Source organism: Penicillium argentinense (assembly GCF_028826775.1).
Source record: "Penicillium argentinense strain IBT 30761 chromosome Unknown utg000009l_segment0_segment0, whole genome shotgun sequence".
In the NCBI taxonomy this organism is placed as follows: Eukaryota; Fungi; Ascomycota; class Eurotiomycetes; order Eurotiales; family Aspergillaceae; genus Penicillium; species Penicillium argentinense.
Window position 1 is genome coordinate 788,104 of NW_026622668.1, and position 14,667 is coordinate 802,770.

Consider the following 14,667-nt stretch of genomic DNA (forward strand, 5'->3'; position numbering starts at 1 on the left):
TGATCTATCTCCTACCGCCCATATACGACATATTGACTTCCGAATTCACCCTGTTGCACTGGCAGAATCAGCGAATCAAACTCGCGCGACAGCGCATACAGTCTCCCTTGCGACCATTTTTCCAGCGATTCTGGGGACCGCGAGACCGGACCCTCTATACTCACTTTCATAGAATACCAACTCAATCATGGGAGACGACACTCTTACGACGGCCGCCGCGAAGTTTATCGCAGAAAAGCAAAAGGCGCATCGGGAGGAAACTGCAAAGGCGGAGATCCGAAAACTCGAAGAAAGCAATGAACTCGTTCATCTGAAAGATCTTCTAACCGAGTACGAAAAGCAGATCGGCCAGCACTCTGATCAAGAAGAAGAAATCCAGAATCTCCGACGCTCAGTGTATGAAGAGCTCCGTGTGGCACGGACACGAGAACACTACATCAAACGTTTAGAGAAAGACCATGAGGAAATCCAGGAACAGCGACAAGACGCAGAGCGTCGAGAGGCGCAGCTCAAGGAAGAACTCGACTTTATGGGTCACAGAATCGTGACGCTAGAGAAGGAACTCGATCGCATGTTCGAGGCCAAGCTTATCACCGAGAATATCACTTCCAATCTCCTCCGCGAGGAGATTGGAAAATGGAAGCAGCTCAGGGACACCTTGCTGGACCTGCAACCAGAGAAGACCTTTTGGGAAACTGTTGAAATGTTCGACCGATTCATGACGATGACCTTGAAGCTGTCCCAGAATGCAGACAAGGTCTTTCAAGAAGGGGTCGTGGGCACCGAAGCTCAGCGCGCTAAGCACGTCCGATTCAATGGTCAGTCGATGGCGGCGAACTTTTACGAAACCCCAATTCCAGACCAGCCCACTACAGTTTCCAACCTGGGACAGCCTAGTTCTCACTATGATCCAGATCTCCACTACTCAAGGGCCACAGGGCCTTCGAATACCGGCTACCAAACCGTAGCACAATTTCTCGACGCAAGCCTGGAGCCCAGAGACCTCCAGTTTCACACACATATGGACAGACAAATTCCCACTTCGTCAGAAAGTGATTTCTGGCAACAGATAGCCGACGAAACCTGGCAACGTGCGGTAACCCTGGCCGCGGGGCCTATGGAGGGGGTAGAGACCAGTCCACCATACACAATCTACGACAGGACTTCATCTTCTGGCCCCGACCCCGAGGAATGGAAATTCAAACTGCCTTTTACCAAGGACGACCATGACTGCGAGGGCTGGCCGCTTGGGAAGCGCCTCAAGAGGGACCTACCTATCTCCAAGCTTGACATGATGAACACGACCAAACCCCTGCTGAATCTACTCCAGCTGCAGCCTTCATCAATGACTACCAAAAGTCCATTCACACACCCCAAGCTGCAACTCCGACCGTCGGTTGTTCACAAATACTTGAAACGGGACGATGAGCATGCTCTTCTCTTCAGGGGGACGAAGATCCGGGGGCACTTCCCCGAGCGGGTTTCAAAAGTAGCAAGGGTCCGATCTAGTCTTTCGGCTCGTTGCGTGCCTTCCTGGAACCGAGGAATGTCGCTCTCACCATTATCCAACATCAGCGATGAGAAATTGATCGAGGAGAAATTGATTCAGATTGCCAACGTGCGGATGCCGGCCGAATGGCCCAAGAGCCCAACACCTGAAGCTGATGATAGACACATTCTCGTTAGGGACAGAGATCGAAACGGTCGCCCGTTTCGGCGGCAGTGGCGTCAGATCAGGAAAAGGCCGCAGGTCGTGCTGATGCCGTTACTCGGGCTGGTGTTGATACTCTGTGTTATGCATCTGACGCGAGAGTACCTTCTGTACCAACGCTTTATCGCGTTCAACACCACGTCCGATCGAATGATGCACCGTATGCGACGCGCGCAGGCAGAGTTTCGGCCGCCCGTGGATCGTTATGTGCAGCGGGAGTGGAGGCGGTGGTTGGATGTCGATCGCGTGGCATTGCAATAGTGATAGGCACTGATGGGCATTAAACAGGGTCCAACCGTGTGCGGTTGAAACACGAACGATCTGTATTTACTAACAAAATGATCGAATCATTCATATGCCTATAATGCTGTCTTCTCGTTCAAATCTGGTTGATCTCTTTGGATCCAATCGCCGTTTCTCTCGGGCTGCATACAACGCAATCTAGACTCTTTGCAGGTTTGCCGCCGGACTGCTGCTCCGCCGTGGCGCCGATCGTTTGCAGACCAAGCGCTGCCGATGTGGTCATCGTATTACCGGCCGCGAAAGTCAATTCGCGGCCTTTACTGCAAGTGATGTTACGGTTTTAGCGTCACGTACTGTCCCGCAGTGCCACGCCTGGTTGACCAACCAATCAAAGTCCCTGAATCCCCGGCGGTGGCACCCCTAAAGGGCGAGCCACGGCAGCAGCTGGCGTCACCTGCTCCACTTGGCTCGCCCCATGCGAACGACTGATCATCTCCACTCCTAATCTCTCCTCCCCCTCTAAACGTCTTCTTCTGCTCTTCTGACAACTCCAACCAGATCATATTGTCTCTGACGTCCGTTCTTTACTACATACCCGCGACCATGTACATTCGGTCCATCTTGCTGAGCGGCGCCGCCGCTCTCAGCGCCAGCGCGATGCTGGTCGTCCCTGAGATGGAACCCAAGCTGGAGGCCGTCGAGGACGGTTTCATGAATGTCCACCCCATGCTCTTCGAGGACATCCGTCGAGCCACCGTCGACGTGCCTTGCACCGAATGCCCTTTCCGCGAGAATGAAAAGCATGGCGCCGTCAGCTGGACTGACAACAAGCCCTCGACTCTGGTAGGTCTTTGTCTCCCATATATGCTCTGCGCGTACTGATGAGAGGGGTAAACAAAGATGCTTGACTTCACTATCGAAGAGAACCGCCTGATGGCTAATGGCCGTCAAATCTTCCCTCCTATCCCTCCTAGCCCTATTCTTGCCGTACAGCAATTGGAAGATGGCGAAGAATCCGATCCCATGCCTGTCGGCTACGCGCTGGAGGTGATGCCGCTTCCCTCTCCGGCCGATACCCCCGAAACCGAGTTCCTCGATGTCCGATTCACCGTTCTTGATCTCGAATCTCACCCCGTGCCCGTCGATACCGTTGCCATCATCCTGATTGTTGACCCGAGTGGTCAACTTTACATCGCCAAGACTGAGGTCGAGAAGACCGCCCCGGCCCCCGAGCGCCTGTCATGGAAGAAATGCCAGGGCAAGCCCAAGTGCCTTCAGGAGCTTCTGGTCGCTCGTGTCCGTGGTCTGCTGGCCTCTGCCAAGGAGCGTCTCTTCAAGCTGACCTCCAAGGGCGGTCGCAAGGGCTGCCACGGCAAGAACAAGGGCATGGGTCACCACGGCCCTCACCCTCACGGCGATTTCGGTCCTGATGGACTTTTCCCCGGATTTAACGGTCCCGAGGACTTCGGACCCAAAGGTCACCATCACTCCGGTCCCTTCGTCCCCGAGAACGCCGGCCGTCCTCACCACAACCGCCCCCCTCCTCCTAACGGCGCTTTCGCCCACACTTTCTCCCGTGTTGTTCGCTTCATTGTTGTGCCTGCCATCCTCGGTGTTCTGGCCGGTCTGACCGCCAGCGCCGTCGGCATGCTGGTGGGCCAGGCTGTTGTCTTCTGCTGGCAGCGCTACCGCGGCACCCAGCCCAAGGAACACAAGGCTGCTTGGGAAGAGGGTGATGCCTGTGAAAAGCAGGGTCTGATGGTCGAGTCGGAAGATGTGCTCCCCGAATACGCTGAGGAGTCGCGACGAGGCTCGATGGATAAGAACTAAACCGGGTTACGTGGTAAATTGCATGTTTGATTTGCGATGAAGTTGGAGGCTATGTTACAAAAGGCTATTACTAGTCGTGATCGAGTTTTTCAACTGCCAGCGACCTGACAGTTAGGATCCACTTCCTTGTCCGTCTCTATTTTTGACTTTCCTTTCTCCTTTTGATGTCTAGCTTGTACAGCGATTCCCTTATCTCTCTCTACAATGATACTCCGTTTCCTTTTCTCAATTTCATATATTACCCTGTAGAAACTTCAAGTAAGCAACTAGATTTACTTTAAATTAGCACAGTCGTGTCTTAGGTCTCAAACGGAGTAAGCTCTAGCCAGTCCGCAGTAAGGCTGATAATCACGTGACGGGGTGGACATCACCATCGTCTCCCCCTCTTATCGATCCGACAACAACACCCCCGGTTTCCCCCACGTTCTCCGAGCTGCAGGTCCAGAGCTTGGTCAAGTATGATTTGTACTGTACAATGACCCTGGACCTTACATTCGAATCAAGTACGGGCCGTTTTGCACAGCTTCCCGCCTCAATCGGCTCCTCGTCCTAGGCCGCAGCTCTAGCTCCGCTCCGACATCACACCCTCAAACGCCGGGTCCGCCTCGGATCGACTGCTGCCCACCATGATCCCGTGGTCGTCTTTCGTGCAGAAGGCTCAATCGCTGATTGACCCGGCCAACTTCAATATTCCTTCCCTCGGGTCCTCTGACGGCACTCCCTCCAAAGCGTCGCTGTTCCGCCAGCAATTCCGCCTCCCCGATTCGCAGAACCCGCTGCAAGAGATCACCGCTGAACTCGTCCTCCCCCTACCCAACTCCTCCTCTAGCTCAGGAGATGGCGCCCGTCGTGTCGACCGCGCGGGCAGCCGATATACCGGTCGTCTGCATCTCAGTGAGCGATTTATCTGCTTCTCCACACAACCAACAAGCTTTATCCCCTCGGCCACACTCAGTGCTTCGACCAATTTTACTGGGCAGACACACGGTACCGGCCCTTCTGGAAATGGATTCACCCTGCCCCTGTCCTGCATCCGTCGCGTCGAACGACTTCACAGCGCCAGCCATGTTTTCTCACTGGCATTGACCACTTGGAACGGTCTATTGAACAAGCAGCAAGAACCCAATTTCACGCCCCAGCGCCTCATTCTTCAGCTTGTCGGTAGCAGACAAGCATGCGAGCGATTCTGCGATACTCTGAAGAAAGGCCTGCGGGAGGGTATGAAGGAAGTTGACAATTTGAGAACGGTTGTCACGGATTGTTACTCGGAATACTTGCTCTCTGGAGCGAAGACCAAGGGACAACAGGATGGTGCCGTGGAAGGAGATGGTCGCCAGCCACCTGATGCAGGGCTGGGTATGCTTTTCCGCTATCCTGGTGATGCGCGTAAGCTTCGAGACCGGAGTAAGATGAGACTCTGGGGTGAATATTTCCGAGGTAAGTTGCCTTCATCTGAAGGGTTTTTTGAGATGAGTTCTGACCTTTGTAATTCTAGAAAACGGTCGCAATGCCACACTCGTTCGACAACCGACCTTTCACAAGCTGATTCGCGTGGGTCTGCCTAACCGACTGCGTGGTGAGATATGGGAGCTTGCATCGGGCTCCCTCTTTCTTCGCATTCGCTCGCCCAAATTATATGAAGAGACACTAGCCCAGTTCAAGGGTCAAGAGTCCCTTGCAATTGACGAGATCGAAAAGGACTTGAATCGCAGTTTGCCTGAGTACCCAGGTTTCCAGAGCGAGGAGGGCATTGGCCGCTTACGTCGCGTTCTCACTGCCTATAGTTGGATCAATGCGGAGATCGGTTACTGTCAAGCTATGAACATTGTCGTTGCCGCATTGTTGATGTTTGTCTATCCAACAGCCCGAACTTTTTCAAGGGTCTTTGCTAACTCACTGCCAGTTATATGTCTGAGGCCCAAGCCTTCTTCCTTCTTTCGGTCCTTTGCGATAGACTTCTCCCAGGGTATTACTCAACTACCATGTACGGCACCCTCTTGGATCAAAAAGTCTTCGAATCCCTTGTGGAGAAGACCATGCCTGTGCTTTGGGAGCACCTCATCAAGACTGATGTACAGCTTTCGGTTGTTTCGCTCCCTTGGTTCCTTTCATTGTATATCAACTCCATGCCCCTTGTCTTTGCATTCCGTGTCTTGGATGTTTTCTTCCTCGAGGGCCCCAAGGTTCTCTTCCAGGTCGGTTTGGCCATTCTCCGCATCAACGGCGAAGAGCTTCTTGATGTCCAGGATGATGGCTCATTCATTTCCGTGCTGAAAACTTATTTCTCGCGTCTGGATGAATCGGCTCATCCCAGATCCGAGAACCCGAAGCTGCGTGCCATTACCCGCTTCCAAGAGTTGATGGTGGTCGCTTTCAAAGAGTTCTCTGGAATCACCCACAGCACCATTGAGGAACAGCGCGAGAAGCACAAGGACGCTGTTCTGGAAAATATCGAGAACTTTGCGAAGCGTACTTCCATTCGCAACCTTGGACCCGAGAGCAAACGCCTTAGCGTCGACGATCTTGGTACGATTTACGACCGCTTCTACGAGACTCTGTATCAATGGCAACAACATCAGAAGGTGGTGGAGGAAGAGAGGAGGAAACAGGAGAAAAAGAAGTCGGAACGTCTGTCGATTCTTGGGCCGCCTCCAGACAGAGAAGTTGGCCGCGTTGGCCTCGGCCCCAGTCCAACTCATATGGACTATGACGCTTTCCGGGAGTTTATGGCTGCCACTGCCAAATGGGCTGTATCAGACTCCCCTGCTTCGGCCAGGAAAGAGTCGGCCTCTGGATTCAGCAGCATACGCAGCAACAAATCTCTTCTATGGGCCAACCGCAGGCAACCGGCCGATCATGAATTCTTGCAACGTCTGTACCGCAAATGGGCTACGGATCCTGAAGAAGGATTGAGTTTACAGAATGTCGTGAATGGCCTGGCCAGGCTCAAGGGAACGCCAGACATCATGAACAATATCAACTACTTCTTCAACCTGTATGATGATAGTGACAACGGTCAGGTTGATCGCGAGGGTATTCTCAAAATCTCCGAGGCACTTCTCTTCCTCTCTCGCCGGGGCTTTGAGGGCACTATTCATGCTACGCAGTCACTAGAAGACCTGAACAACCCTCGTGATCGTGATCATGTGGAGCAGAATACGCTCACCACCGAAGAGCGTTTCCTTGGCAGTGTCAGTGCATTCATCCGTCGCTGCTTCGAATATGCCGATCCCGGTCACCCGGAGTACCACAAGGCTTCGCAACAAGATGCCACTGCAGAAACGACGGAGAAACTGGACTCCTTCGCCATTGGAGATGATGAGGAGGATCTCATCGATGTCGACGACTCCAAACCCAAGGAGGCCCCCGCGCCAGATACCGCCTCCAAGCCAAGCGCAAGCGAATTGAATAACAAGAAATCTCGACCAAGATCCGAGTCCGCGAACCCGGCTCTCGACCCCAACAACCCGCTTCACATCACTCTTCCCACCTTCCGCATGGTCATCTTGGCAGACGAGCTCCTGGAACAATTCTTCGAATCCTACTTCCCGCAATCCTTCCACCTGTCCGATCACCCTCACCCCGCCTCTCTCGCGGCATCATCCTCATTGTCCTCCAATCTTACCACATTCTCCAATCTCGGCAGCGCCCGCCCCTCGAATCTCACAGCCGCAGGTAACGTCTCTGTCGCCGGCGCTTCCGGGGGCATCGTTCCACCCGGAAAAGGTCTTCGCGGCGTTCTCGACAACATCGTCACAGACGGTATCCGGATGGCAGCCGAGGTCAAGAAACGCATGGACGAAGCCCAGCGTGACCTGGAACGCAACGCCCTAGGCCGTGAAGAAGACGACGAGGATGACGAGGATGACGATGATATCCGCCGAGATAGCGCCTCCGCCGCCGCAATGGCAGGAGGCATTTCAAGCTGGGGCGCCGGTGCATACGGCGCAGACATGGAACGTCGCAGCGTCCGGGACGCAGACCGCGATCTTCTCGAAGGTGCCGAGGTTGTCAGTGTCCGAGAGAAGGGCGAGAACTCCTCTCTTCTTGATGGAAAGGAAGAAGCTGAGGCCACGGGTCCTGCGGGCAATGCGGCGTCCTCGCAGCCAGAGTCGGAGGTTGTAAGTAAGGTTGTTGAGTTTGAGTCGTGATGATATCCCATCTGCTCTTGATACTATTTGGAGAGGCGTTTGCCGTATTGCTCTGTTTATCCTTTGGTTAGCTATCGGTGTGCAATTATATATCTCTCTTTCAGTGTTGATGCATTTTGCGTCGGTTGGGCGGTAGATACTCATACAATTGATCAGCATTCGCATGAGGCCTTCGCATTTAAGTTAACCTTGGAAAGCATTTCACAATAAATCTTCCTTGATACTACACTAAGTGTGAATAACTTAAGGTAATCTGAGCACCAATGTGATGTCCGCCTACCCGCGTGTGATGATTGAGCACCACCTTCGAATTGCGAGTCTACATGGTGGGATTCTGACAAGCAATGTGCTCGTTATTTTTCTATATATATTGCAAATATTATTACGGCGTGAGCCAATGCATTTCAATACCAGCGATGGTGTTAGAATTTGAGCTAGGGTCCAACCTGAAATATTAGGAACTTCAGATTTTCTAGCGCTATTCCTGACACACTGCATCTCTACCTAGGTAGCTCTATGTAGAGGATTTCCTCTGCCAGGTGGGGCTTTCCTATTTGAGCTGCCGCCGCTTTTATGAGGATGCTCAGAGTCAGGCTCACCGAGTAGATTTCAGTCCGGACTCAGGGTCACTGAGCAGCTCAGAGCCATCACGTGAGGGATCACTGATGTCCAATGACCGCTCACTGGGCGCTCAGTGATTACTCAGAGGTTCATCAGAGGGCATCTATTTACCTCAGTTACCTCAGCCGGCCCCGAAAAGCGGTAACTTTTGCAATCTACCGCCTGCTGATTATAGACAAGCTGACTCAGCCTTTTTTTGGGGCCGTCTGAGCACAGAATTTGTCGCTTGTAGCACTAGCTCGATATTTTCTATGGTTTCCCCACCAAAATTACTTCGGAATTTTTGCGCGACGAAAATCGGTTATTCTACATTTTCTCGACAGCAAATACAGTTATCAAAAATTGGGCGACGATGTCCTCTAGATATTGAGGCCCTCTATCTTCTCGTGCTGGAATTGTTCCAAATTTCCAAAATTAAAGGTACAATAATTGTACCCAACGCATACTACTCCTTTTTCCCAGCAGACAAAACAACACCTTATCGCACAGTTTTCTAGTCCTAATCATGCTAATACTTGGCTTTGACCACTAATTAAGTGGAAATTGGAGGAATACACCAATGGCTCGTCCAAAAGCACGAAAGCCTCCTTCCTTCCAAGCACGGGCCTGTCGCAAGTCCCCTTCTAACACTGCAGGACCATGCCATGAGCAGGCATCGTTGGACAAATGGTTGAATTCAGGCAATACAACACATCACTCAGCATCAGTGGTAAAGGCTCCACTGCCTCCCGATGGGTTTCACGAATTGCCTCTGCGATAAAATGAATTTGACATTGTCGAATGACACCATCTTGATCATCTGGGCCTGGGGCATCATAAATCCCATGACGACTGAGTGGGATATCTGGATGGAGCATTGATCTCCGTAACCCTCCGGCTGGAATGGACTGACCAATGCAGAGCTTGCCAGTGGTAGCAGAAATATGTCGAGACTGCTCCCGAAGGGTTTGATGCCGGACGTTTTGATTGTAGTCGAAATTGTCCCAACATATGATAAAATTGCCATGAGAAGACTGGGCAGCTTCCTTGAGTTGCCCCTGTACTCCTATTAGCAATCAAGGGTGATTTCGTAACGACACAGGGTAGGTTTATTGTGCAACCTTTCCTAACTTGACAAGTTCGTCACGGCGGCGCATAATGGTCATATAGTTTGCAATAACGCCCAAGCCATAGAGGAGATTAATAGTACGGCGTTTCACCCCCATGGAATGTAAATGCAGGCCGAGCAACACTGGAAACTTGTTGCACGTTCGAGGAGCAAAGGCCGATGCCAAGATGACACAGATCATGAATACGCTGCCTTGAAAATCCTTGGATGTATCGCGAGCGCTAGGATGCTGCTGTGCCATAATACTGACAAGTAATGCCCACAGACGAGGAGCAGCAACTTGTACACGTGAAGCAATCCCAGGTATATCCAATTGATCCACCGACTCTTCTGTATCAAATTGAGCGAGCCCGATGGCGGGATTGCCAAATTGAGACAGTTCGGACCGAATGTGAGCGACCAGCTGTGACGTTCTCACGGACTCAGTGGTTTCAGTCTCAGGAATTTTGTGCAACTCAGTGACCACTTCCTTCTGTTCGTATATTGCCTCAGATAGCTTCTGTGTCCGGTAAGCGGCCGACCGGGCATTTTTCTCTTCCGGCTGTGCCATCACTAGGTGATATATGAAGGATTTGAGAGTCCAACGATGCTGTTCATGCATATGCTTAAGTATCATATCGACTCTTTGCCGTTCTGACAATCCAGGAATATAGGTCTGCTCGTTGAATACCTCCCTGGGTGGCTGTCGGGAACGCGTCGCCGTAGGGGCCTTAGGGGGTGACTCGCACACGCGTTTTCGAGACATGACAGCCAGTAATTAGAAAACTAATGACAGAATATTAATATTAATCATTATATATGCCAATATCAATCATACGAAGACTTACCTGGTTAAAATGGTCAAGTTGGTATGGAGCTATCGAAAAATGCACGCAAAGTGCAATTTCAGTGCTCAGACCTTAGATCAGCGTGCTACCCGATTAGGTTTAGTGCGCCAAAAATCCGGCAGAATTTTTGATCATGTGATAAGGTCTGAGGGTACTGAGGTAAGCATCTATTGAGCACTCAGACCATGCTCAGCCCATACCCCAAGGAGCACTCAGGTCCCACAATGCTGTTGTTTTTTTTAGGTTTTTTACCGGGTAATGTAGCCTATAATACTGTATTTTACGCGAAGCTGCTATTGTCGACCCATAGGATATCTGTACTGACTAGTACTGAGGATTGCTCATGGAGATCAATGGATTGGCTGATGCTTAGAAGACTGAATTGGAGCGCTGTTGAAAGCGTCTCATGGCTCAAGGGCCTGGTTCAGCGTGTTACGACGCCGGTATTCGGAGGAATCCCTCTCGAACATACAGAAACAGAGCGGGGTTGAATCCTCCGTGGATTCTTCAGTCCTTAGCGGTAAAATATCACTTCTCAGTTCGACAGCTATACATGTGCTACCTCGCTGCCCCTCCTTTCTACCAGACACCGCAACGATGGGGTCCACCATTCTGTCAACCATCGTGACACTGCTTTTCGTCTACTTCCTTTATAAATCGATATCTTTCCTCCGATTTTATATCCATGCCCACCGTGCCGGCTTTCCGGCATACCTGTCACCTGTTTTGTCCAAAAGCATTCCATGGCTCGTGCTCGCGCCAGCCTTTCAGCCTCAACTCGAGAAATATCTTCCGGGGTGGATCTATGAGCGACTAGATTTGGTGATTCATGGCTGGGAGTTCCGCAGAAAAAGAGAGTTCCACGACCGATTGGGCAGCATATTCGCCATCGTCACTCCTGATGAATGCTCGGTTATGTGAGTTCAAATTAGTGGTCAGCCCTTGGAAGCAACGTTTCTGTTTCTGATTCTGCTCCAGCGTGGCCGATCCCGCCGTCGGCAATCTCATCTTACAGAGAAGGAATGACTTTCTCCTAGCACCTATTACAGCTAGGCTTTTAGGATTCTTGGGTCCGAATGTGTTTACGGTGTGTGAAATCCCTTACAGAAGAGCACCAGAGCTTCTTTTACTGACGTAAGTAAATCCAGGTTAATGGTGATGAATGGTAGGTGGCTTTCCCTCAACCCTTACTCATGTTTAAGTCCACCCCTTGCTCAACAAGTGCTATCACAGGAAGCGACACCGCAGGTTGTTTGCTGCCAATCTGGATGAGCGAATCAGCAGAACGGTTTGGATTAAAAGCTGTCAGCAGGCCCAAACCATGCTCGAATACATGGTAGACCATCCGGGTGGCGAGACATTAGATGGTCTGCGCAGTATTGCGATCAATGTGATCGGCCAGTCTGGGTACAGCCAGAAGCGGCCTTGGTCACCCAATCTGCGGGAGCTCACTGTGGATGCAAAAAGTGGGAGGACGGCATACTTTATGACACTCTCGATGGTGACGAGTATGTTTCTCGAAGCGGCGATGCTCCCGACAAAGCTGATGAGATTGCCGTTGATGCCACCGGCCCTTCGAAGCATGGGCAAGCACCTGGAGAGAATCCCCCAATACACTCAAGAAGTGCTCGAGGAAGAGAGACAGGCTGCCACGGTCGTGTCAGACCCTCGCCATAACTTTTTGAGCTTGTTGTTGCAGCTCTCGGATGAAGAGAAACGCCGCGGCCAATCGGGGTTTTCACTGACAGATGAGGAGATTACTGGGAACATGTTCATCTTCAGTAGTGCGGGGTTTGAAACGACTGCTAATACCATGGGTTATGCGGTAATCCTGCTGGCTGCGCACCCGGAATGGCAGGACTGGGTTCGCGAGGAGCTTCACGTCCTGGACGCGGACGTATCGACATGGACTTACGAGGACGTGTACCCCAAATGCCGACGGACACGAGCAGTGATGGTAACTTTCTGTTTCTCCTTGCCACCATTATAAAAAGGTAGCTGACTTGCTTCTCACAGTTGGAAACCCTCCGCCACTTCCCACCTGTTCTTCATTCCACTCGCGCCGTACTCGCACCGCAGAGGCTCGTTAGCTCCGACGGTACTCACCACCTCGCGCCTCCGATGGATTTCTTTGTCAGCCACCTGAGCATCCATCTTGATGCTACAATCTGGGGTCCGGATGCAGAGGACTTCAAGCCATCGCGGTGGTTCGATGACGACGGCCAGATTATCACCCCACCAAAAGGCACATTCCTGCCGTGGTCAGGCGGGCCGAGGGTCTGCCCGGGAATGAAGATGTCACAAGTGGAATTTGTGGCGGTTATGGCGACGCTATTCCGATCTGCACGGTGCGAGCCTATCCCGACCCTTGAGTCACATAGACCGGAGGACTTGCAGCGGAGGCTGCAGCAGTTGATGGACAACTCTGTTTCCAAGTTGACCTTGCAGGTGCGAGATGTGAAGGCGGTGCAATTACGATGGATTCGGGACTGAGAATTTTGGCCTTACATTATTTTACAATGACTCATTTGAGACAGTCGATACGATACAACTAAGCAGGAGTTGTTGAGAGAGTAACCAAATTCAGATTAGGGTGTTTCAAGGTATGGTTCCGAAAACAATCCGTGAGTGTATGTGGGGGATTCTGTTTTCGAGTCCTACTGTAGTTTTAGAGAGACGTGGCGATACCCGATCTATCCGATCTCGAGGGAATTTTAGCCGGTCGTGAGTTGGGACTCCGTGCCGAGAGGAATGGCGGACCCACCACCCACGGGGCCTCCCGAACCCTTTGCTAGCTCAGACGCGCGGAGAGAAGCAAGGATTGACGCGCCGGAAAACCTTGAACCAACGACAACATGGACTGGGAGACATGCACGTGTGGAGAACGAGCAGAACCACGCAGGCTCGGAATCGGTGGAAGCGACCAACAGCGGAACCAGCAGCGGACAAGTGACAACCAAAGAGATGCGGCAGATTATCGAACACCTGCAACGCACCATTGTTTAGCAAACTACACTCATTCAAGCCACCCACGCCGAACTGAAAGAAGTGAAACACTGTCAGAATGAGCTCCAGGCCCAAAACGACATCCAAAGCCAGAACACCTAACCTGAAAGACGCTAAATCCAATTTTGGCTTCTCACTTGCCAACCCCTGCTCGCTTCAAAGGAATTAGTGTTTTTAAGGGCCATTTTCTCTAATCTAGAGAAACGTACGCGAACTGGTCTTGGGGGCTTCTAATCGCTTGACCGTCCACGTTAATCTTGTTCTCCATGCGCCATGATGGCCATTCTGACGTGCTTCCAGAAAACATCGCTGGGTCCGGGAGGCGTGCCCTTGGACGATGGACTTCTGTCTTCTCTCGATGCTCCGGTTCGGCATCGATCCTTGGCTGTTCCGGTGTCGATCCACTACCGGTGGTCATATTCTGAAGCAGTGCTTCGAGTCGTTGAATTCGTTCCTCTTGCGCTGCGTTTCGTTCGTTTTGTGCTCTGACAGCACTCTCTTGAGCAGCATGGCTCTGAGCAATTTGCTGCATAAGTGTCAGTGCCCAACTTGGAGGACTCGACCCTTCTGATGAAAACATGTTTATGGTGTCTCGCTGATGTATCGCTTCGCTGTGTATCGCTGGTGTATCGCTACGCTGTACTCTTTTCTGTAGAAGAGGAAGCTTTTGGAATGTGAAGGGCTAAAGCTAGACTTAAATTCAATTTAGCTAGGCCGTTTGCAGTTATCCAAAAGCTTGAAGGAAAGAATAGAAGTGAACGTAAAGCAGTAAACAAAAGGAGATGTGGGTCACGTGGAAACACGTGATCCATATCGGGCTTCGGCCCTTTACACTCCTGTCACAGGTCATATAAAAGAGAACTGTTACCGTTTTTCTTATTCCGACAGGGAAAAAAAATACCCGACAGCAATCCTGGGGTAGGCTAGATTTTATGAAAAATAACCATGTCGAACCATACATAGTCTCGAACAGAATGAAAACAACAATAAGAACTTCAGTAACCATGACTTTGTATATGAAGCCGTTCCTTTCAATGCGCTTTTCGCAAGTGGTCGTCACGATTGTCCTTGCGCTTAAACAACCTGTCACACGTCGGTTCAGGGCATTTGAAAGCCCAAGGATTCTCATGCTGGGTGTTGATGTGTCGCCTCAATGTTCCCTTGGTGGAG

The 14,667-nt window shown here is 51.4% G+C and overlaps 6 protein-coding genes across 6 annotated transcripts; 4 read left to right on the top strand and 2 right to left on the bottom strand.

Moving 5' to 3' along the window:
- Window positions 1–187: 187 nt before the first annotated feature.
- On the top strand, window positions 188–1,972 carry N7532_007895 (uncharacterized protein; the record flags this gene model as incomplete). Its single annotated transcript, XM_056620387.1, has 1 exon — window positions 188–1,972. The coding sequence occupies one exon, from the start codon at window positions 188–190 to the stop codon at window positions 1,970–1,972; it is 1,785 nt and encodes a 594-aa protein (XP_056471193.1).
- Window positions 1,973–2,557: 585 nt separating this feature from the next.
- N7532_007896 (uncharacterized protein) lies at window positions 2,558–3,784 on the top strand (the record flags this gene model as incomplete). The annotated part of the gene is made up of 2 exons (XM_056620388.1): window positions 2,558–2,797; window positions 2,855–3,784. 2 exons carry the CDS (start codon window positions 2,558–2,560, stop codon window positions 3,782–3,784), a joined length of 1,170 nt encoding a protein of 389 aa, XP_056471194.1.
- A 626-nt stretch (window positions 3,785–4,410) lies between these two features.
- N7532_007897 (GTPase-activating protein) lies at window positions 4,411–7,935 on the top strand (the record flags this gene model as incomplete). The annotated part of the gene is made up of 3 exons (XM_056620389.1): window positions 4,411–5,221; window positions 5,280–5,631; window positions 5,688–7,935. The coding sequence occupies 3 exons, from the start codon at window positions 4,411–4,413 to the stop codon at window positions 7,933–7,935; spliced, it is 3,411 nt and encodes a 1,136-aa protein (XP_056471195.1).
- Window positions 7,936–9,644: 1,709 nt separating this feature from the next.
- Window positions 9,645–10,214, bottom strand: N7532_007898 (uncharacterized protein; the record flags this gene model as incomplete). The annotated part of the gene is made up of 1 exon (XM_056620390.1): window positions 9,645–10,214. One exon carries the CDS (start codon window positions 10,212–10,214, stop codon window positions 9,645–9,647), a length of 570 nt encoding a protein of 189 aa, XP_056471196.1.
- Window positions 10,215–11,088: 874 nt separating this feature from the next.
- N7532_007899 (cytochrome P450) lies at window positions 11,089–12,984 on the top strand (the record flags this gene model as incomplete). The annotated part of the gene is made up of 5 exons (XM_056620391.1): window positions 11,089–11,408; window positions 11,470–11,578; window positions 11,640–11,656; window positions 11,725–12,448; window positions 12,508–12,984. The coding sequence occupies 5 exons, from the start codon at window positions 11,089–11,091 to the stop codon at window positions 12,982–12,984; spliced, it is 1,647 nt and encodes a 548-aa protein (XP_056471197.1).
- Window positions 12,985–13,205: 221 nt separating this feature from the next.
- Window positions 13,206–14,029, bottom strand: N7532_007900 (uncharacterized protein; the record flags this gene model as incomplete). The annotated part of the gene is made up of 3 exons (XM_056620392.1): window positions 13,206–13,351; window positions 13,488–13,651; window positions 13,707–14,029. 3 exons carry the CDS (start codon window positions 14,027–14,029, stop codon window positions 13,206–13,208), a joined length of 633 nt encoding a protein of 210 aa, XP_056471198.1.
- Window positions 14,030–14,667: the final 638 nt, after the last annotated feature.